The sequence below is a fragment of the Prionailurus viverrinus genome, chromosome X (genome assembly GCF_022837055.1).
Source record: "Prionailurus viverrinus isolate Anna chromosome X, UM_Priviv_1.0, whole genome shotgun sequence".
Classification (NCBI taxonomy): Eukaryota; Metazoa; Chordata; class Mammalia; order Carnivora; family Felidae; genus Prionailurus; species Prionailurus viverrinus.
In genome coordinates, this window is record NC_062579.1 from 11,572,242 (window position 1) to 11,596,344 (window position 24,103).

The window sequence follows — 24,103 nt, forward strand, 5'->3', positions numbered from 1 at the left end:
AAAATGATGATAACATGCTGAAAAGCAGGCTCTGGGGACACCAGAAAGCTCTCTAGTTTTCCCACTTGCTCTGTCAATGGCCCTTCAGTCAAGCCAGAACAGAGCTCCTCCTTAATAAGCTAATTAGGAGACCTGGATATAAGCTTTGTTTCCTAATTTATATAATGAATAGGTGATGTTTATTTTAGTTTTTGATTCTATGATTCCCTGAACAGAAAGATGGTAGTTTGTATTTCAAAGGGCATTACATATTATTTGCACAAAATTAAAAACACAAGTAATTAAGTTAGTTAGGTATTATGGGTCTGTAAAGTAAAACTTACTATGGATAATCCACATACAGATGGTAATTGACTATAATATTGTTTACAAATTCAGTTTCTGTCAGTTACTGTTTTAAATATGCATAGTCAGTTCTTAATTATTTTTGTAAATGTGGATCATTATTAAGTTCTTTTTCTGTTGACAGGCAGAAAAGAGTTGAAATGTGGATTGATTTTTATTTTGATACTTCATAAAATGATTTGATAGGGATGAAAATGAAACTGTCCCCTCCCCCCTTCCCCAGCTTTGGAAGTACCTGAGTTTTATTTCTCTGTTTTGCTTTAGAAGTTTAAAAAAATGTATATTTTATATAAAATTTTTTTTTAATGTTTATTTTAGAGAGAGAAAGAGCATGAGCTGGGGAGGGCAGAGAGAGTGGGAGACACAGAATCTGAAGCAGGCTCCAGGGTCTGAGCTGTCTGCACAAAGCCTGGTGTAGGGCTTGAACTCATAAACCATAAGATCGTGACCTAAGTCAAAGTTGGACACTTAACTGACTGAACTGCCCAGGTGCGTCTAAAGATTTTATTTTTTAAGTAGTCTCTACACCCAACATGGGGCTTGAACTCACAACCCTGAGATGAAGAGTCGTATGCCTACTGACTGAGCCAGCTGGATGCCCCGAAAAAGATTTTTTTTTTTTTTTTTTGAGTACAGTACTTATTTTATATGCATGGCTTGGACACAGCATTTAGTAGAGGTATGGTGTCTAATTTCTACAAAATTTTGATTAACCTAAGGGATACAGATATGTATGTAAACAATAAGTATTTAAATATATGATTAAAGTCATGTAAATGCTGTAAGAATTTACAGACTATTCTTTTGGAGTTTTTGAATTTTTATCTAGGAATCTATCAATCTTAACTAAAGAAAAAAACCCCCAAATTTATAGATTTTAAGAATAACATTTAACTGTGCTAACTAGAGGGGAAGTTATAATTTACTCGATTTCCAAAAAATGATGGCTAACATTTCAGTCAGCAAAGACTGGGGCTAGGGGTGTGGAGATGATCTGAACAAAAGTACACAAGTGGGAAAGTGAAAGGCGTATTCTAGGTGTTGATGAGTAAGTGTAGTTGGTTTGGAGCCAAGGATTCTTATAGAGGGGAAGGTGGGTGATTGCCAAAGATTGTGCTAAATGCACAGGAAAGCAATTGCTAAAGCTTATAGTTAATTTTACATTAAGTAACATGATTACCCTGAGCCTAAATTTCCCCCTCTTTAATGTTTGTTTATTTTTGAGACAATGTGAGAGACAGAGTGCAAGTGGCGGAGGGGCAGACAGAATCTGAAGCGGGCTCCAACCTCTGAGCTGTCAGCACAGAGCCTGATGCGGGACTTGAACTCACAAACCGTGAGATCATGACCTGAGCCGAAGTCGGATGCTTAAACTGACTGAGCTACTCAGGCGCCCCTAAATTTCTCCCTTCATAGGTATTACGTAGGTATTTGTTGAATGATGAATAAATGTGTGTGAATGAGTGAAAGAGATGTCTTTAAGTATTTTCCTTGACATTAGTGCCTTAGGAATTTAGACTTTTTTGGGTAGGCAGTGGGAAATTAAATTTTTGATAGTAAAATGATGTAACAACCTTAATGTAAAAGGAGGAAGTCACGGTCTCTTACTATAAATAATGCTTATGTGTTTTTAAATTTGTTTCTTTGTTGGAGTTAGTGGATTCCTTTTTGGATTATGAATTCCCAGGGTTCTTTTAACACTTAAAATATTGAGTGTTAAAAGTATTAAGTATTTCTGTATAAAAGTATTTAAAAAGTGAGAGTAAGAGTTTAGAAACTCATGATAACTTAACATTGCCACACCATTTTTACTGTACTTTACAATACAATTTATATGGGGTTGAAAGACAAAGCAGACTTAAAACATTTTTTTAAATGTTTATTTATTAAAAAAATTTTTTTTAACATTTGCTTTTGAGAGAGAGAGGGAGAGAGAGCATAAGCGGGGGAGGGGCAGAGACGGAGACATAGAATTGGAGGAGGCTCCAGGCTCTGAGCTGATGTGGGCTCTAATTCATGAACGGTGAGATCATGACCTAAACCAAAGTAGAAGTCAGATGCTTAACTGACTGAGCCACCCAGGCACCCCAAACAAGGCAGACTTTTAATGCAAATAGTTGAAGAACCTCTGGTCTAAATGATTCCAAAGTTTCTGGCTTTGTGTCGATCAAAGTGCCATGATTACCTGAATCAATCTCTTTCCAAGGCATCTAAGGAGTCTATAAGGATGTGATTATAATGTATTCATCTGAAAAATGACTTAATCATGGAGGGTGGGGGGGGGGGTGCCTGGGTGGCTCAGTCCGTTGAGTGTCTGACTCTTGATTTCAGCTCAGGTCATGATCCCAGGGTGTGGGGTCAAGCCCCACACCAGGCTCCATGCCAAGCGTGGAGTCTGCTTAAGATATTCTCTCTCTCTCTCTCTCTCTCTCTCTCTCTCTCTCAAATTAAAAAAAAAAAATCGAGGTTGAGAATACATGACAGGCAGTTTTACCCTCAGAGCAGGTTATATTCCTTATGAGGTTGCCTGAAGTTGGAAATTAAGTACGTTAAGCCTTGAGTTTTTCATATTTTCAGTTTATATATATTCCTTACTATTGACCTAAAGTTCAACTTTGTATTCATTCAGCTATCCATGACTTATCTGTATTGTGCAACACAAAACTTCCCATATGTAAAGCCCCATAATTGTCAAACATGTAATACTGTTTTCTTAATGCTCTTTTGTATTGCTAACAGTGCCTCCAATATATCTAGTAGTCAAGGCAGAAGTTTTATAATAATCTAGACCTCTTTGTGGGGCCTCGCAGGCCATGTGGTGAAAGAGTTCACCTGAGGCAGAACAAAAGAGATGGGAGTTTATCAAATACAGTGCAAGGGAGCTGTGGGCAGGACAGCAAAGGAGATATTGTCTGTCACAAGGCAGTGGTAGGGGGCTGTAGTTAACGGCGAATGTGAGGAGGTATGGGAACATAAGGAATTTTCCTTTTTCGGTACCTGTGTCTGGGTGTAAGTAACCCATTGGTCAGCTAGGACTTAGGGATATTTTGAGGTAGGTCATCTAATGGGCCTGTTTGCATTCAGCCAGGGGTAGGTGATTACTGTGGACCTTTCTACCTTACTGAGGTTTCCATTGTTCAAGTTGGTGGCCTAAAAGTGGCCTTTACACTCACCATTTCTCTTCCATCAACTATTTGAAAATTGTCACTGTGTCTTTTTTTAATGTTTATTTATTTATTTTGAGAGACAGCATGTGCAGGGAAGGAGCAGAGAGAGAGGGACACACGCACGCGAGCCAGGCTCCATCTCACAACTGTTTGATAGTGATGAGCTGAAATCAAGAGTCAAATGCTTAACTGAGCCACCCAGGCGCCCCAAAATTGTCACTGTATCTTTTGAATACATCTTCTAAATATCTTAAGTTTATCCTCCTTTCTCTGTTCTTACTGTTGGTGCTTCAGTTTGTGCTTTGTGTCTATCAATCAGTAGCTTTCTGATTAGTGTCTCTGCCCTAACCCTCTTCCTGTCTCCATGATGATTTTTCTAAAACAACACTGATAAATATTCACCTAAAAGTCTTCTCTTGATTTACTGTTGTTTGTGGCAGAGGCCTTCAAACTTCTTATACTGTAGTTGAATCCTTTCTTTAAATATAAGGAAACACACCTGTGGCTTGGCATATAAGGCCTTAGTCCCAGCCTCATTTCTTGCCATTCCTAGACCTGTGCCCTGGATTTCAGAGAAGCAGAATGAAAACAGTCCTTATTTATTTATTTATTTATTTAGCCTATATTAGCACACTTTGCCTAGAATGCCTTACCCTTTGTCTATTCAGTATTATGTTCTTGTCTTAAAAATGTTACCTTAATCTCTTGAGTGGTAGTGTCTTTTGTATGCTAATGGTGACTCCAGTGAGAGTTCCCTAGCTAACTTCTGGATGGGGCCTGGCCACCAGAAGGATAAGTCATGGTGAGGTTAGAACTTACTTTTTTTAAATTTAAAGTAAGCTCTATTCCTAATGTGGGGCTGGAACTCATGACCCCAAGATCAAGAGACGTATGTTCTACCAACTGAGCCAGCCAGGAGCTCCTAGAAAGTTAGAACTTGCAGCCCCCTTCTCCCACCTCTACCACTGGGGAGGGGAGAGAGGCTGGAGATTGAGTTCCATTATCCATGGTCAGTGATTTAATCAGCAATGCCTACATAATGAAACCCTCATAAGAAACAACTGGGTTTGGGGAACTTCTGGATTGGTGAACACACCGAGGTGCTTGGAGTGTGGTACACTGCCCCATAAGAGGGCATGGAATCCCTTTGTGCACCACATACATTGTTCTATTCATCTCTTCTATTTGACTGTTCCTGAGTTATATCCTTTATAATAAACTAGCAATGGTAAGTAAAGTGTTTTCCTGAGTTCTATGAGTCATTCTAGGAATTACCAAACCTGAGGAGGAGTTGGTGGGAATCCCCACATTTTTAGCCAAGTTGGACAGAAGAGCAGGTGGCCTGGGGACTGGGGACTTGTGACTGGTGTCTAAAGTATAGTCTGTGGGACCAGGCCTTTAAATCTGTGGAGTCTGATGTTAACTCTGGGTAGTTAGTGTTAGAATAAATTGTAGGGACACCCAGTTGGTGTCAGAGAATTGGTTTTGGAAAAGATGCCATATATTTGGTGTCAAGGTCACTTAATCCCAGTTTATAAGTGGAAACAAACCAAAGCTTCAGTTCAACATTATGTGGGAGAGCTATAATTCAAAAGACCTGGCTAACCATATGTTTTTAATTGTAATTTCCTTAAAGGAAAGAACCTATGTATCTTTCATTTTAAAATATTAAATTTTTATTACTTACTAGTTATGTGTTCAGATCTCTTGAACTTAATTGAATAATCAGTTAATGTTTACCTTGATAAAATGCTTGTAATTTTGACTGTTAGACCTTTTTGGTCAAAGTATTATTACTCTTCTAAAATTAGAACAGACAGCTGACTGAGGAAGTGTAAGATATTTAGCTTGATTTTCTTCAGTTTTTCTATATTTTAAATAGGACACAAATATCTCTAAGTGAAAATAACTTTCTCCCAACCCATTTGGAAAATATCCTAGACTTCTTCATGCCTTGTGAAGTTGCTGCTGTTTAGTTATTATTACTATTTGTTTTTCCCTTTAACAAAAGTGACCCTCCCAGAAATAGTTTAATCACCAGATGTTTGGCTAGCAGCATTCCACTTATTTTGGTTTTGCAGTTTTTCTGAAATAGGCTGAAAGGTGATCATGCCATTCCTTCCCTTGTTCTAAGCTGATTTTACTCAATTGCTCTTGCAACTTACTTTGGTAAGTGATTTAGAACCATAATGAAAAGAGAGAGGGTAGGGTATATGTATTTTATCCTAGTATACTATACTAGTATAAAAGTATGAAAGCTAGAAGGGACCTCAGAGATTATCCAACAGAGGAGCTTTATTTTTTTTTAACCAGGGAAATGAACGTGTCAAAGTCAACTATAAATCTCATACTTTGCCTTGATAAGAGTAACCCAGGATTCAGAGTCTGTTTGATGTAATCTCCAGTCTATAGTTACAAGGACCAGGAATCTGGAGACATGATAAGAAAGTCAATTTGTGACAGCATTAACGCTATTTAGCCTGGAAGCAGCTTTTGTGAATTTTCCAGATTATTGGCAGTGTTTGAAATCAGTTGATGTTTTCAGGTTCAATAAACTCAACCATGTATTTTTATACTTTTCAATTAGTAGATTTTTCAAACTTCTGAAAAAAAGCAATAAATATCCTTTTCCTTTTTTTAAAAAACAAATTTTATTTTAATGTTTATTTTTGAGAGAGAGACATGGAACATGAGCAGGGGAGGGGCAGAGAGAGAGAGGGAGACACAGAATACAAAGCAGGCTCCAGGCTCTGAGCTGTCAGCACAGAGCCCGACACGAGGCTCAAACCCACCAACCCATGAACCGTGAGATCATGACCTGAGCCAAAGTCAGGCGCTTAACCGACTGAGCCACCCAGGTGCCACTAAATATCCTTTTTCAAATATAAGTTTACGTAGGAGCAGTTTATAAAACTGATGTAAGTGGTATTTAATTAGAATATAATTTTAAGTATAATTTTGATTTATTGGAAAAGTAGTAAAAACTCAAATGTGAAATGTACATATTTCTGTCTCTAGCTTAAAAAAAATGAATGGATGTACCACACATCATTTAACCAGGACCTTATTGATGCATACTTGAAGGTTATTTCCATTCTTTTGCTTTTACAAGCAATACTGCTGTGAATCATGTATGCTTATCTCTCTGTGGGTGTATTTCTGATGATCAATTCCTAGAAATTTAATTGTGTCATTAGGATATGTTTATTTTTAGTTTTGAAAGATATTATCAAATTAGTCTCCAAAAATTGTATTAATATACATTCCCACCAGTATTGTATGAATAAGCATAATTTCCTCATGCTCTCAGCAACATGGCATGTTATTTTTGGTTTTTACTAATTTTGGTTTTCACTAATTAGTAAAAATTCAAAAACTTGAATCTCAGTGTAGTTTTTAAAAATTTTTTTTTATTGGGGAGTATGGGTGGCTCAGTCGGTTAAGCATCCAACTTAGGCTCAAGTCATGATCTTGTGGTTTGTGGGTTTGAGCCCCATGTAGGGCTCTGTGCTGACAGCTCAGAGTCTGGAGCCCACTTTGGATGCTGTGTCTCCTTCTCTCTCTGCCCTCCCCGGCTTGTGCTCTGTGTCTCTCTCTCCTTCTCTCAAAAATAAATAAACTAAAAAAAAAAAAATTAATTAGTTAATTAATTAAGGTAATCTCTACACACATCGTGGGGCTCAAACTCATGACCCCGGATCAAGAGTCCCATGTTCTACCAACTGAGCCAGCCAGGCACCCAAGTGTAGTTTTAATCTTCACTTTTTTATTATATGTAAAGTTGAGGAACTTTTTATACATTTAAGAGCTGTTTGTGTTTCCTTTTCTGTGAACTATTTGTTCATGGCACTTTGCCCATTAAAAAAAATTCATTTTCTTCCTGTCTTATTGAGCAGTAGGAATGTTTTATGTGTTAGGATATTAACTTTGTGAATTCTTTTCCTCAGATTTTTACTTCTCTTTTCCCTTTGGTTTTTTGCCTGTTTCATTTTTATGGATGTCTAAATGCAAACTTAACATGGCTAAAGTGGAATCCTGGATTTCCTCTCTCCTCCCTTCCTTTAACCTGCTTTTCTTGTAGTTTTCCTAAATGAAGAAACAACCTCCGTTTACTCAGTTACTCCAAACTCTAAACCAAGGAATTATCCTTGCTTTCGCTCTCTCTTTTTTCCAAAAGATTTACTCCCTTTTGGGTATTGGCACAGTGGGGTGGTACAGAGTACAGAGATTTGGAATGAGGCTTTGCAGTCTTTTCAAAGAGTAAACTATACCCTCAATATAAGGCTCGAACTCATGATCCCAAGATCACATGCTCTTCTGACTGAGCCAGCCAGGTGTCCCATCCTTGATTTCTCTATCCTTACTTCTTATCTCTAATCCACCCTGAATCGTATTGGTTTCCCCTCCAAATATATTCTGAATCAATTCATTTTCTTTATATCCCCCAACTAAGTCCATTCTGCCCTAATCCTTCACCTTGGTATCTGCAGTGGCTTTCTAGTTGTTCTGCCCCCAAACTGGCATCTCCTCTTCCATGTACTGAGCCATTTGCTTCATAGTTTACATGATTTTTTCCAAACACAGAATATCGGATTGTCATACCACTCCCTGAACCCACCTCTCCCATTGTTCAAAACCCTCTTGTGGCTCCTTATGTCTTATGATAAAGATAAAACTATATAAAATAACCCAACCTATTTTTCCAGTCTTACCTGATACTAGCTTATTAACTACCCCACCCCCGCCCCCTTTCAGTCTTTGGTGTCATGTTCCCTCCTGACTTGGGACTTTCAAATAAATTATTCTCTCCTGGAGCATTCCTCCCCCTCCATAAGTTGATGTCTAATTGTCCTACAGATCTTAGCTCACTGGACACTTTCTCTGGAAAAGCCAACCCTCCCTAATTAGGTGGGAACCCTCTGTTAGAAGCCCTTATAGTGCCTTATATCTCTTTTCCATAGGACTTATATTTGCAATTTTATGCTTATTGTGTGATTCTTTGATAAACTCCATGAAATAAGGAGTCTTTGTTTTGTTTACTGATATGTTCCCAGTGTCTATTCCAGTCAGTGCCTGGCATATAGTTAGCTCTCAAGACATTTATTGAATGATTGTTTAATTAAAAGTTTTCAAGTGTAGTGTTTACAGAATGTACCATTTTACCCTTTCTGAAAAACATGACTACATTTGCTCTAGGCCAGTCTTTTTCATCTTTAGGACTTGCCCAAGACCACTAAGGTTCAGCAATCTGATCTCCAAAGTCTTTCAGGGATGAAATGTATCTAGGCCAATGGTTTTGAATTCATTTAAATCCTCTGGGTATTCAACAGTCGTGGACTTCAGTTCTTTCTATCGATTTTTCAGCTGAAGGTTAGTGTTGTTGTTGTTGTTGTTTTTGAGTAAAGGACAATAACTTAGATCCATCTTCTGATCCACATCAACCCAGCAAAATCTAGGTGGTTCCCAACTTTTGTAAGTTTACTTTAAAATCAATTATTTGGAATTTGGAGACCAGAACAAATTATCCCATGGAAACCATGATAAAGTTAATAATTATATTTTCATGCAGGTACCTTCAAAACCTTTTTAACCAACAGTATGTCTTAAATAGTACAACATTTGGGCACCTGGCTCGCTCATTCAAAAGAGCATTCAACTCTTGATCTTAGGGTCATGAGTTTGAGCCCCATGTGGGGTATAGAGATTACTTAAAAAAACAAACAAACAAACAAACAAAAAACAAAAGAACTCCAATAGTATCAACCCTGAATTACTCTGAACAGGGTTTAGCTTTGTTTTTTAATTTTTTTTAGTCAATCCTGAAACGCTCAAATTCTCAGAAAACTAAAGAGTTTTGTAGGATTGGCAGTGCTTAGGCAAAAGATGAAGTAGCTAGGTAGGAGGTCCATTGAGTTGTTACTGGATTTCCTACCTCGTGGAAGGATTCTAAAGGTAAAGAGTGGGAAGGTAAGCTACATATTTGGAAGTTAAAAATTTTTATGCTATTAAACTGTGTATGTTACTTATGATAGTCAAATGTCACTTGGATTTAATAATGGGAACTGGTTTATGGAGAATGGATTGATAAATTACTCTCTCCACTTTTGGGAGAATAAAGCAGAATTATCACTTATGGGTCATGTGGTCACATCTAGGAGGAAAACTAGTGCATTTTCTCCTCACTTATATGCAACATGGAGAAATTCTCTAACAAGATTGTAATTAGGATTTTTTTTTGCAAGGCTGTGCTTTTCATAGACATGGTTTCTTTCTATACATGGATCATGAGTTTTAAATTTTTTTTTTTCAACGTTTATTTATTTTTGGGACAGAGAGAGACAGAGCATGAATGGGGGAGGGGCAGAGAGAGAGGGAGACACAGAATCGGAAACAGGCTCCAGGCTCTGAGTCATCAGCCCAGAGCCCGACGCGGGGCTCGAACCCACGGACCGCGAGATCGTGACCTGGCCGAAGTTGGATGCTTAACCGACTGCGCCACCCAGGCGCCCCTGGATCATGAGTTTTAAGATGCTATCAAACTATTAAAACTCTCTTATAACAAGTTTTTTCATGTACCAAATTCATTCCTATGCAGTTTTCAGTGACAAAATGGTTCTCTCATTTGTATGTATAAAAACAATGCTAGAGACGAGAATAAAACTCATGATTCAACTTATTTTGTACTCTCTTTGGGAAGAAGAAAGGACCCGTTCAGATGAAGATTATAATTTCAGCACAAAGGAAACATTTAAGGCCCAGGTACCTCTTAAATTCGATACTAATAATATATGAAATAAATTATAAGCCTTCTGTTTATGTCAGTTCTTGTAGGTACTTGCTTGCCAATGCAGAGACAAGATTGCTTAATTCCAGGTGTATTTCTTAGTGCAGAACACAGTCATGTTAAAGTTTGCTTACTTGTTTGCTTACAAAGTTAATAGTAATAAAAGACTGCAAAGATTTTTTTTAGAGATTCTTAAAATATTCATGTTGGAAGGGACCTTAGAGGACATCTAGTTTAGTACATGACTTCTCTACCATGGCCAGGTCAAACTGCCTCCAGCAGCCTCTTTCTGCCCCCTGCTGGTCCCCTTCTTGTCTGCTATGCTTCAGATTATAGGTCTTTAGTGTTCCTTGAATGTATCAAGCTCTGTTAAGAGTCTTTGTACTTCCTTGAGCGCTCGCTCTTCACTTATCCTTGTTCCTGTGCCTTGTTTCTTTACATTAAACAGATTTCACTCAAATCTTAACTCCTCAGACAGGTCTTTCCCAGGCTACCCTATCTAAAAGAGGTCCTGCCCCCCCACAATAACTCTATCCAAAGACTGTCTTCTTTTCTTCATAATACTTATCAATGCCTGGAATGATCATGTTTGTTTATTGTTTGTCTCCCCTCATTAGGCTCCATGAGAGCAGGGGCCATGTCTATGGTGTTCTCTGCTGTATCCTGAAACATCTACAGTGGGCTGGCCCACTGTAGGTATCTGACAGATATTTATAGAATGCATGAATAATCATTGATGGTTCATTGTTGTTCAGTCACTACTGAGCTTTGTCTCCTTTTCACTTGTACCACTGATCTTAGTTCTCCCTAAAATAACTCAAATCATCTGCTCTATTCTTTTTTTTTTCTTTTTTTTTTTTTTTAAATTTTTTTTTTTTCAACGTTTATTTATTTTTGAGACAGAGAGAGACAGAGCATGAACGGGGGAGGGTCAGAGAGAGGGAGACACAGAATCTGAAACAGGCTCCAGGCTCTGAGCTGTCAGCACAGAGCCCGACACGGGGCTCAAACTCACAGAGCGCGAGATCATGACCTGAGGTGAAGTTGGCCGCTTAACCGACTGAGCCACCCAGGCGCCCCGTGCTCTATTCTTTTTCAAAGAGTCTTCAGACATTTAGATGTCAGTCTAATCAAAATCAAACTTGCCCAGTTTTCTTACCAGCTCCTTATCTGGCATAGTTTTGGAGTGTGGTCGCCATCCACGTTATCCATCACTGAGAGTTTTTGGTTTTGTTGATACCCAACACTCGAGACTGTATACTATGTGAAGTTTGAACCTTAGAAAAACTTCAGTTAAATTTTTTTGGTTAATGTCATATTGAAGTGCTTTATCTTTGATAAAAAGTTATTTTTTAGTTCCATATAGATGACCAAGAAACTATTCATAGATGATGTCACTATCAGAATTAACTCTTCGAGTTCTTAAAAATTTATTTTATTGAGGGATATAACAACTTAGAAGTACATAAAACATAAATGTACACTCTAATGGATATGTCTGTTTAACTATCATTCAAGTCAAGAAATAGATCATTCCTAGTGTCCCAGAAAGCCCTCTATCTTATCTCTTGTTGATTTCAACTCCTCTCTATAGGTAAGTAATATCCTGATTTTTATAAGAAACCCTTCATTGGTCACTTTCTTTTCTTTTTTTTTTTAAATAGATTTACCATTTATATAAGTAGCTAAACAATATAGTTTGTAGTTCAGCTTTGCCTGTTTTAAAATGGTATAAATGAAACAATACTCTTGTATTAGTTTTCTCTTGTTTTGTAATCAGTTATCACAAGCTTAGCAGCTTGAAATAGCACCCATATATTAGCTCACAGTTCTATATGTCAAAAGTGGGCATGGTGTGGCTTGGTTCTCGGCTTAGGATATCATAAGCCTGTTATCAGATGTTGGCTGGGCTGAGTTCTCTTTTTCCTTGATTAGTTCCAAAGTTGATTTCTAACATCCAGCTCTTTTTTTTTTTTTTTAATTTCTTTGTTTTCTATTTCATGAACTTCTGCTCTTGGTTATTTCTATCTTTATATTTTCTTTGGATTTATTTTACTGTTTTCTTTAACCTCTTTATTGATGTTTAGTTTATTAATTTTAATTTTTAAATATTTTGTGATATATGCATGTATGCCTCTCAGCCCCCCCCCCCGCATTGCTTTAGCTTCTTCCCATAAATTTGTATTTTTGTTACTATTATTATTATTTTTAATTAAGTAGGCTCAAAGCCCAACGTGGGCTTGAACACACAACCCTGAGATCAAGAGTTGCATGCTCTACTGACGGAGCCAGTCAGACACCCAGTATTTTTGTTATTTTTAATTGTCTGTTATGATTTGTTCTTTGACTTATGGATTATTTTAAGACTGTATTAATTTCCAAACATACAAATATTCTCTAGTTCCTTCTTTTGTGATTGATTTCTTGCCCATTTGCCTTGTGCTCAGAGAACATCTTCAGACTTCAATGATTGTAGTGTGTTTTGAATTGGTTTACAGCCTAGCACATTATCAGTTTTTGTAAATGTTCTGTGTGTGCTTGGGGGAAGAAAGGCATTCTGAAGTTCTTTGCTACAGTCTTGCTACAGTCTACAGTGTTCATTTGGTCAAGTTTAAAAAATATGTTCAAAATCTTCTGTATCCTGATATCTTTCTCTTCAAACTATCTATTGAATTCCTTTGCTGTTACTCAGTCTTTAAGTTCTAGAATTCTCATTTATTTTTCAAATTTGGTCTTCTACCTTTTGGACCTACCAGTTCTGTCAAAATGTTCAACCTTTGTGTTTTGATTAATTCAACCCTATAGTTGTATAGGTTATTCCTGATAATTTTAATATTACATGTCTTTCTGGATCATTTTCTGCCTCACACATTTCTATTGGTTCTTGTTCTTGGTATCATATTATGTACTGCTCATTGTAAATGAGAAATTATCTGTAGCAATATTGTGAGGCCTAGGTTGATGTTATCTTCCTGCAGAGACTTGCCTTTTTTCACATCCCCCCTTTTTGAACACCAGACAGCTGGTGACATTACCAGTCTGAATGTGAGACCACCTCAGTAACTTTGGTTTATTTTGGTCACTCAGATAATATGAAACTAGAATTCAAGTCTATCCAAGGATTGCTTTATTTCTGTTTTCCTTTATCCTGGGAGTGTAGCTCTGAGGTTTCTACTTTGAGTGGTGGCTTATTAAACTTCTTCCTTGTGGCATAATCTTGTCTTTGACTTTTGCCCCTGGATTTGTAAGGATTTCAAGAGCAAGCCTGTTTTTCTCCCATTTTTTCTGGATCTTCAAGTGCCTGAGAGCTGAAACCATTTTGGGTGGTTTGGATTATCTTTCTGGGTCCTATTCTTTTGCCTTGATTTCAGCCATTTAATACTTTACGATCTTGTCTTTGGGATTTTTAGGCCATTTAAAAAAAGTACTTCCTCCAATATTTGTATTTGTCCTCAAAAGGACATTTCATCCAAGTTACCTAGTTATTTGAAGCTAAGGTTGTCTGAGTTTTTAGGTCTTAAAAATTCTCAGGAGTGCCTGGGTGGCTTCAGTTGGTTAAGCATCCAACTCTTGATTTTGGCTCAGGTCATGATCTCATGGTCACAGTGCATGGTTGGGATTCTCTTTCCCTCCTCTCTCTGCCCCTATTCCTACTCGTGTGCACGCTCTCTCTCTCTCTCCCAAAAAAACCTCAGTGTTATTCATATAAAATTATAGTGAAATTCAATTTGGCATTAAGTTTTTTTCTCTGTATGAATACTGGTAGTTAAAAGACTGTTCTTAACACCTATTTTATACATTTACTCACACATTTGAATTCTGATTTCCAGTTTGTATTACTCAATTTTGATTTCTACAGAGAATAGGTAGGACCTAATATTTCTTTGTATATACTTATATGCATCACTTTTGGGGGGGGGGCGAGGTCTTCTTAGTGTGGATGATTTAATTTTTACCTCAAGTTTCCTTTGAAATGAGCCATGCCATTATTGTCAGAGAGTTGGATATTTAAATGTTTCCTGGGTGTTCTTCCAAATAAGCTAGAGAAAATGAAAGAATAGTTCATTCTCATAAGCACTCTGAGCATCTTTTACCTGTAATGTGACTGACTTAGATCTTCGTATGGCTGACTCCTTCTTGTTACTGATCTATTTCACGTCAAATATCACCTTTTTAGAGAGGCTTCTGAGAAGTCATTCATTTTTGGGGCGCCTGGGTGGCTCAGTCGGTTAAGCGTCCTACTTCTGCTCAGGTCATGATCTCGCGTTCCTTGAGTTCGAGCCCCGCATCGGGCTCTGTGCTGACCGCTCAGAGCCTGGAGCCTGTTTCAGATTCTGTGTCTCCCTCTCTCTGTGACCCTCCCCCGTTCATGCTCTGTTTCTCTCTGTCTCAAAAATAAATAAACGCTAAAAAAAATTTAAAAAAAGTCATTCATTTTTTCCCCCTTCCTAACAAATATTAGTATCTGATGATAATCTTGTTCTCCCACCCCAGCAAAATATGAAGCCCCATGAGGCAAAGATCTTGTCTATCTTGTTCACTGCTATCTTATGTGTCCTATTTACCCATTCTCTGAAATGTATTAGGCAGTCAGTAATTATTTATTTAAGCAATGAATGATATACTTACTAATATTTTTCTGGGGCGCCTGGGTGGCTCAGTTGGTTAGGGATCAGTCTCTTGATTTTGGCTCAGATCATGATCTCATGGTTTGTGAGATCAAGCCCCGTGTCAGGCTTTGCACTGACAGCACAGAGCCTGCCTGGGATTCTCCCTCCCTCTTTCTCTGTCTCTTTCTCAAATGTTAAAAAAAATATTTTTCTGAAATTGTGACATTTTCTCTAAATGTCAGTAGTACTTTATTATTTTTATTTTTTATTTTTACGTTTATTTTTGATAGAGACAGAGCACAAGTGGGGGAGGGGCAGAGAGAGAAAGAAACACAGAATCTGAAGCAGGCTCCAGGCTCTGAGCTGTCAGCACAGAGCCCGATGAAGGGCTCGAACTCAGAAACCGCGAGATCATGACCTGAGCCGAAGTCGGACGCTTAACCGGCTGAGCCACCCAGGTGCCCCATAAATGTCAGTAGTACTTTAAAAATTTATTATTCCATTAAACTAAAGTTTTCTAAAACAAGTATAGTATCTGCTTTCTTTTGCTTCTAATTTGCAAAAACATTATTTGTAAATATTGAATGAAAAATCAGATAATAAGAATTTGGCCTAAAGTAAACATTATTATTATATATTGAACTGAAACGAGGTCAGTGTTGCTAGAGTGAAGTGAGCCAAGGGGGAGAGAATAGTTGGATGTCAGAGGAAGGGAGTTTAAAGGCCTTGTGACTCATGTGGACTTTGACTTTCACTCATAATGTGGGAGGCCATTTGAGGGTTTTGAGCAAAGCAGTGACATGATGTGACTTATTCTAAAGATTTTGTGTGGAGACCAAGATTGAAGGGGTAGGTGAGTGTGGAGCCATAGGGATATTGAAGTATGTCTACTTATGGGCTCTCACATCAGTTTCAAAGGCAAATTTGTCTATCTCTGTGCCAAGACCACCCTATCTTAATTTCTTTTACATTTTATTTATTTAATCTCTGCACCCAACATGGGGCTTGAACTCATGACCCTGAGACCAAGAGTTGCATGCTTAACTGACTGAACCAGCCAGGCACCTCATTCTGTCTTAATTTCTATAGCTGAGTTCTAAGCCTGAATATATTTGGTAGGACATTCTCCCAGATCCTACCCTCAAGATCGAGTCTTCCTACTTTTCTTATAAGGAGGGTGTTGGCAGTATTTGGAACTCTGTTCTTCCATATATATTTTAGAATCAGCTTGTTTTAATTCCTCAGAAAGCCCTGTTGGGTTTTCGATTGGGATTTTGTTGATGGTTTAGATTACTATGGAGAGGGTTGACATCTTTTTCATTTTAAATGTCATTGCCATTTACCATTGATTATTATTATTTTTTAATGCTTATTTGTTTTTGAGAGAGACAGACAGACAGAGACAGAGTATGAGCGGGGAAGGGGCAGAGAGAGAGGGAGACACAGAATCTGAAGCAGGCTCTAGGCTCTAAGCTGTCACCACAGAGCCCGATGCAGGGCTCGAACTCACGAATGGTGAGATCATGATCTGAGCCAGACCGAAGTTTTGGTTAATTGACTGAGCCACCCAGGCATTCCGAGAATTAACATCGTTATAGTATCGACTCTTCCAGCCTTAAAATTGAGATAACTCTATTTAGGTCTTCTCTGATGCCTTTGAAAAAAGTTATATATACATATATATATATATATATATATATATATATACACACATACACACATATATTTGTTATGCTAAATCTGTAGTGCCTCTTTTGTTGTAAATGTGGTTTAAAAAACTTTAATTTAAAAAATTTAATTTAATTAAATTACATTTTCTGTTTATTGATGTTTATGAATACAATTGATATTTGTATATTAAGCTTGTACTCAGCTACCTTGTTAACATTTATCATTCAAGTGATTTGTAAATTCTTTTGAATTTTCTGTGTAGGCAGTAATATTTGTAAATTCTATTTTGCTTCTCTTTCCAATCCAATATGTTCTATTCGTTTATTTTTTCTTATTTTACTGAGATGGCTATAATTCATCAGGATAATGTTTAATAATAATGTTAATAAGCATTAAAAGTAGGACTTTTTGTCATATTCTTAATTTTTAAAGGGACTGTGTCTAAGATTTTGCCTTTACGAATGATATTTGTTGTAGGTTTTTGTCAGATACTTTTATCAAGATATGAACATTTTAGGGTACCCTGGATGGCTCAGCCAGTTGAGCATCTGACTCTTGATTTTGGCTCAGGTCATGATCCCAGGGTTGTGGGATTGAGCCCCCATGTCAGGCTCTGCGCTGAGTGTGGAGTGTGATTGAGATTTTCTCTCTCTCCCTCTGCCCCTTCCCTGCTCACACTCTGTCTAAAGATAAAGAAATAAAATAAACATGTTAAAAAATTATATAAAGAAAGATATGAACATTTTAAAAGCATTTAATTATGGGCATTCTGCTGTTTAGAAAGTTTGTGCCAGTTTGTATTCCTAACGTCAGCATATGAAAAGGCATACTTCAAGTCAGTACTTTTCCACACCGCATGGGTACTGATTTTTGAAAAGTTTCAAATTTTATAGGCAACAAAGAATTTCTTTATTGGTTTTTATTTCTGCATTTGAAACCAATATTTTGTGTTAGCACAGCTGTTATTTTTCATAAAGATAGCGTAGTTTTTGAAACAAAATGATTTCAGATTTAGAGAAAAGTTGCAAAGACAGTACAAAGAAATTCGTGTTTCATAGACCCTTGACCCAGATTTCCCAAATGTTAACATTTTAATCATCCTTTTTCTCTTTTTCCATACACATGTACTTATTCTTTGCCCTGAGTGATTTAAGTTGCAAACTTTATCTCTAAAAATGTTGGTGTTCTTTCTTTTTTTGTTTGTTAAATTTTTTAATAGACTGTCTTATTCTAGATATTCTGGGGTGCTTTATAATATTAATCAAACTATTATTGACATATAACATTATATTAGTTTCAAGTGTACAATGTAATGATTCGATATTTGTATATATTGTGAAATGATCACAGTAAGTCTGGTTAACATTGATCACTACACACAGTTACCAATTTTTATTCTTTGTGATGAGAACTGCTTTTTTTTTAAATTATATATTTTCAGAGAGAGCTCGAGCAGGGGATGAGGGGAGAGAGAGAGAGAGAGAGAGAGAGAAAGAGAGAGAGAGGGGGAGAGAGAGAGAGAGAGAGAGAGAGAGAGAGCGAGCAAAAACAAAAGCGAAAGTGAAAGAATCCCAAGCAGTCTCTGCACTATCAACGCAGAGCCCGACCGGGGCTCGAACCCACGAACTGTGAGATCATGACTGGAGCCAAAATCAAGAGTCAGACGCTTTACAGACTGAGTCACCCAGGTGCCCCATATTCCTTGTGATGAGACCTTTAAGATCTACTCTTTTAGCAACTTTCAAATAGACAATAAGGAATTATTAACTACAGTCACATGTTGTACATCACTCATAATAGTTTATAGCAAAAAAAATTTTTTTCTTCTCCAGGTTTCAGTCCAGTCCGGGATCATACATTATATTTAATTATCATGTCTCCTAAGCTTCTTTTAACAGTTACTTGGTTCCCTGTCCTTTATAACCTAGACATTTTGTAAAGAATATAGTCCAGTTATTTAGTAGGATGTCCCTCAGTTTGGGCTTGTCTGTTGCGGCCTATGGTTAGATTCAGGTTTTACCTTTTTGGAAGGAATGCCACAGAAGTGTTTTATTGCATCCTATCAGGAGGCATATGATGTTGGCTTGTCCTATTATTGATGATGTTAACTTTGATCATTTAATTAAGGTGGTGTCTGACAGAATTCTACACTATGAAATTACTATTTTTCCCCTTTTAATTAACGGGTATTTTGTAGTGGAGCTACTTTGAGACTAGATAATATCCTGTTTTCCATCAGACTTTCAACCACTAGTTTCAGCATATGTTGATGATACTTGCCTGAAATAATTATTACCAAGGTGGTTGCCAAATGGTGATTTTCTAATTCCATCACTACATTTATTATTTGGAATTATACTCTCAGAGCTTTTCTTTCTCCCTTCATTTATTTATGTAAGTAAGGACTGGTGTGTTTTTATTTTATTCTGTGGATTATAATCTATTTTTATTAATTTTGCTGTTGAGATGTTTCTCATTTGAACAGAAGTGACTCAAGTTGACTCCTGTGTCCTTTAGACATGCCCCCATCATTCTTTGAGCATTACCTTCTTTTCTGGCACCACAAAAATATATCCTGGTCCCATAGTGTACTTTTCCTTGCTCTTGCCTGGGAATCAGCCGTTTCTCTGAGGAACCCTGGTTCCTTTCATTGGTGCACTGGCTGTGCCCATGAATGTTGGAGTGTCATTGCTTCTAGGCCCCCTCAGCAGATAGAGCTAGGGAATATATGTATATGTCTATATATATTTCCATACACAGTTATATCTATTTCTGCATCTATGTATTGAGAACTGAGCTGATATGTTTAGCTCTAATTCCAAGCCTTCACCCTTTTCCCATTTGTAACTTCGTTTTATGAGAATAAGAAACCAAACTCATCATCCACAATGTATTTATTTACTTATTTGCTCAATCCAAGAATACACATAAAGAGTTTTCATATCTTTGTGTAAAAACAAATATCTAAGTATATGTTTAGAAAAAAATTTTTTTGTTTATAGCTTAAAGAGAGTGTGTAGTTAAAACATTGGTTTAAAAAATTTTTTTAAATGTTTATGCATTTTTGAGAGAGAGGGAGAGACAGAGCACGAGCAAGGGAGGGGTAGAGAGAGAGGGAGACAGAATCTGAAGCTGGCTCCAGGCTCTGAGCTGTCAGCACACAGCCCGATGTGGGGCTCGAACCCATGGAACTGTGAGATCATGTGAGATCATGATCGGAGCTGAAGTCGGAAGCTTAAGAGACTAAGCCACCCAGGCACCCCAAAACATTGTTTTTAGAAGTTACCTGGAGTCGTTTCTGTTTCCCTTGACCCCTTTGCAGAGTGGTTATGTTACTCATTTCAAATACAGTTAGGTACATTTGTTTTTGTTCCATTTTGGGTTCTTCTCTCTTATTATTATTATTTTTCTTCTTTTTTTTTTAGTATATGAAACATTAACATGATTTTTAAAAAATGTACACAAAGGATAAATTATTAGAGTGCTGAATATAAAATTTAGGGCTTTTGTGTTTTTTCTTTCAGGGAATCATTTAATACTTCACATTACAACAAAATGTGAGAGTTCCTGCCAACCTGTGAGAATTTCTTTCTTCAACATTTTCTATTTACTGCACAACTTTCTCAGTTCTTTTTTGATGCCATGTTTTGTGGCTTGCATCAAAAGAGGAGTTTGTCTTCATGAAGATTCCTAACATTGGTAATGTGATGAATAAATTTGAGATCCTTGGGGTTGTAGGTGAAGGTAAGTTTAGCATTCCTTGAGTTTGTGATTAATGTATGTAGTTATACCCACCACTACAAAAGTTACTACTTCAGATCCTATTAATTTTACCTATATTTATTGAGATATGTGTTTGAGTAAAATATAAAAAATAAAATTGTGCTTAAACTATTTGGGTTTTACTCTCCAATTGAAAGTTAATAACATTTTAAAACCTTTTAAAATTTAATGGATCAGATTTCTTTCTTTTTCTTTTCCTTTTTAAAAATTTATTTATTTATTTACTTATGTAGAGAGAAAGAGAGCAAGCAGGGGAGGGGCAAAGAGAGAGGGAGTGACAGAATCCCAAGCAGGCTTCCTGCTGTCAGTGCAGAGCAGACTTGGGACTCAACTCAGAAACTGAGATCATGACCTAAGCCGAGATCCAGAGTTGGATACTTAACCGACTGAGCCACCCAGGTGCCCCAAGTTAGAGATTTCTTAAGGCTGCCTTCATTTCATTGTGTTAATTAGCAATTATGGTTTCTTTATAGTTTTTTGTTACATTTTATTTTTATATCAGTCTTATTTTGAATAATTTAAAATTTATTTCTAGAAGTTAAATTTTACTAAATACACGGTAAATAAATGAATAACTTATCTATTTGTTCTCTATTTGTCTTTGAGAATGGTAAACCACATTTTTATAAGTTCTGAGGCTCAACTTGATCAGATTTTAACATCTCTGAAATCAGGATGTGTGTTATAATTTATAGCAGGTCATGGTTTAATTGGTAGCACTTCCCCCCCCCCCCCACTAGTACATAAAATGCTTATGATCAGTGACATCATTAATTTGATGAAATATGGTAATTCATTTTTCATAAGTCTTCCTGAATTTTCCTTCTTAGTAATTTTTTGCTTTTGACTTAAAGATAACTTTATGGGGATTTTGAGAAATGATTCTTTTAATAGGGTATGAGTGATTATAATTATGGTTTCTCAGCATTTATATCTTTAAAGCAAATGTTATAAAAATTTTATATCTTATGAATTTTCAAATAAATTGTGAATGTTAAAAGAAGTTTTAATGATTTACCTATCTGAACAATAAAGCTGTTCTAGATAGTAAGTTAAATCCTTTTCAAATAAATAGAAACAAAATACAGTCTGATCATTGGGTGCTTGCTTTAAGATCTGGAGTGGCTAAGAAATACATATATATTAAGTAAATTAAAAACTGTCTAGTAAACTCTACATTCCTGTAGCCTACCTAGGGCATTTTCACTCGTAGCCTACCCAGTGCATTTTCACTCTGTAGTGAAATGGCATGGGCAGTTAAATCTGGATTAAAGGATTGCCTGGTGATGGTGGAATTAAGTTGGATGGTTGTAGTAGCTGATTCCATCCTGACTCTGATAATACGATTCATCCATCTCTACCAAAGTGAGGGAAACTTGTTCTCGTTCCCTAGATTCTGTTCAAGACACATTTCCCAATTTCATCTCTCTTAAGTCCCTTTGTCATAGATGTGTGCAGGCTTTGCCTGTCTTTTAATGTTATTGACATTTATACACACCTCAAGTATCATACATTACATGTTGATTTTACTAATTAGGTTGTCACAATATAACTAACTCTAACCTCAGTTTCTTGGGTACCTTGCTGTTGACTCTGTTCTGCCTGTGAGGAAGTAGTTTTTTTGGCTAGAAAAGAGGATGAATAACCCAAAAGGTAGTCATGAATCTCATCAAAATATACCGAAGAAAGTAGAAGTCCATGACTATAAATGTCCAAAAAGCCTTGGACTGCTTGTGGTCTGTGTCCTTGTACTGAGTTTTGATTTATGGCAAAACTGTAGCAATTCCTACTAGTTATTAATTGGAATGTTTAAACCTATACTATTTTGCCAGTCAGGAAAGACATTCAGGTATCCTAGAAGAGGATTTAAATGTCTCTTAGGACTGAGGTCATTAGCTTTTAAATTTTAAGTTTTCTAGAATTTTTTGCGTTAATTTTCCTTTACTCTTAAAGTTCTTAGGTCCACATCTTGTCTCCAGAACTTTTAAGCTTAAATTAAAATGTCTCAAGTGAAATGTTCTTTAAAAAGAGAAACATTCAGGGGCATCTGGGTGGCTTAGTCAGTTAAACATCGATTTCGGCTCAGGTCATGATCTCATGGTCTGTGAGTTTGAGCCCCACATCAGGCTCTGCACTGATAGTGTGGAGCCTGCTTGGGATTCTCTCTCTCTGCCTCTCTCTTTCTCTGCCCCTCCCTTACTTGCGCGCTCTCTGTCTCAAAATAACAACAATTTTTTAAAAAGAGAGAAACAATTTAAGAATACTTGTTGGGAAAATGGGTTGCTTATACTCTTGTTTTATAAAAAAACATAAATATCCATTCTCTGTATGTGGCTCATAGCATAATTTCTGCAGAGTACTATCATTTTAGCGTTCATTATTATAACAAGATAGTATAACATTTTACTGATAACCAATGTAAATATAATAGAACTTTTATTTCTCTAAGAGCTATAGTTTGTATATGTGCCCCTAATTGTTTATTTCTTTTTATTATAGGAGCCTATGGAGTTGTGCTTAAATGCAGACACAAGGCAAGTACATGGTTTTTAAAAAGAAAATACTGTATATGTTTAACTGTTTAGAAATGAATGTATTGTTCTGTGCATGTGGGCATATAATTAAAACTGTTGGCTATGATAATGATGCTTAATAAAGTGGAATGAACATGTAAACCCAGAAAAGGGAGAGTACTTTTGGACAAGCTCTATCATGATTAGGTAGTCATTAGTTATTTGTGGTCATATGGTATTTTTTTCTCAGTTGAGCTATGTGTATAGGTGAAAAGATTCCTAATGGGAAGAGAGAAAAGGTGACAGAGAAGAAATCAATGCAGTGACAGATTTAGGTTGAAGCACTTAAGAGCAAGAAGAAGTATTCAGTCAGTATTTTTTGCATGGAGCCAGTAACTTAGATTGCTTGATGGATCTGAATCCAGATTTTGAAAGGTAGTGGATTGGTGTTTGGTATGAAATAGGGCTTTGGATAATAGTACATGATTATCATTACTGGTTGTAGTTGATCACACTTGTAAAACCTTGTGATGGATCTTATGATATAGATTATTTGTTACACTAATCACCAATTATTCAGGGAAGTTATTTCAAGTTTCCCACAGCTGTTGCTCAGAGGTAAGTGTGTTTTACTCAGAGACTAACTTTAACGTGGCAAGTGTTGCTGAAGCTGTAACAATTTTAAATGTTAGGTTAAATATTTTTCTGTCATGATATACCTAGTCTGAGTATTAAAATCTGGCCTCTTGCTATTATGTGTATAATTTTGTTAAGACCAAAGGTTAAAGTTTTTTGTGGTATTTTCTAATGGTTTAATTTATGTCTGAGATGAGCTTAACAATTTAGTCCAACTCATTTAATTAAATTCTCAAATCTATTTATCATAACATATATGTATGTGTATATATGTGTAAATAAAGAGGATACCATTTTTATGTTTATTTTTTCTTTCCTGTTGTACAAAATCGTATGTTTTAGATTTAAGTCTTCATGGCAGTTGATGTACATTTGGGATTTAGATCATAAGTCTCTTAATTTGGTTCAATGAATTTTCTATTCTTGAAATTGAGTGTTCAAAGTATCTTATGTTGGTAATAGTTATCTGAAGACGTCTGCCAGTAAATCCTCAAAAAAATGGGTGGAATACTGTGGTTTTTGATTCAGGATGATTAAGAATTTAAAATAATAAATGTAATCAAAATAAATTTAGCACCTTGAATACCTCATTAA

The 24,103-nt window shown here is 36.5% G+C and overlaps 1 protein-coding gene across 3 annotated transcripts in view; it reads left to right on the plus strand.

Moving 5' to 3' along the window:
* Nucleotides 1-24,103, plus strand: part of CDKL5 (cyclin dependent kinase like 5) — a 193,025-nt gene that overhangs the window by 50,663 nt on the left and 118,259 nt on the right. For all 3 annotated transcript variants that reach the window (XM_047843716.1, XM_047843715.1, XM_047843717.1), the window contains 2 exons: nt 20,102-20,321; nt 22,860-22,894. In XM_047843716.1, coding sequence (XP_047699672.1) covers nt 20,258-20,321; nt 22,860-22,894 — 99 coding nt within the window. In that variant the 5' untranslated portion in view covers nt 20,102-20,257. The remainder of the gene's footprint in view (nt 1-20,101; nt 20,322-22,859; nt 22,895-24,103) is intronic.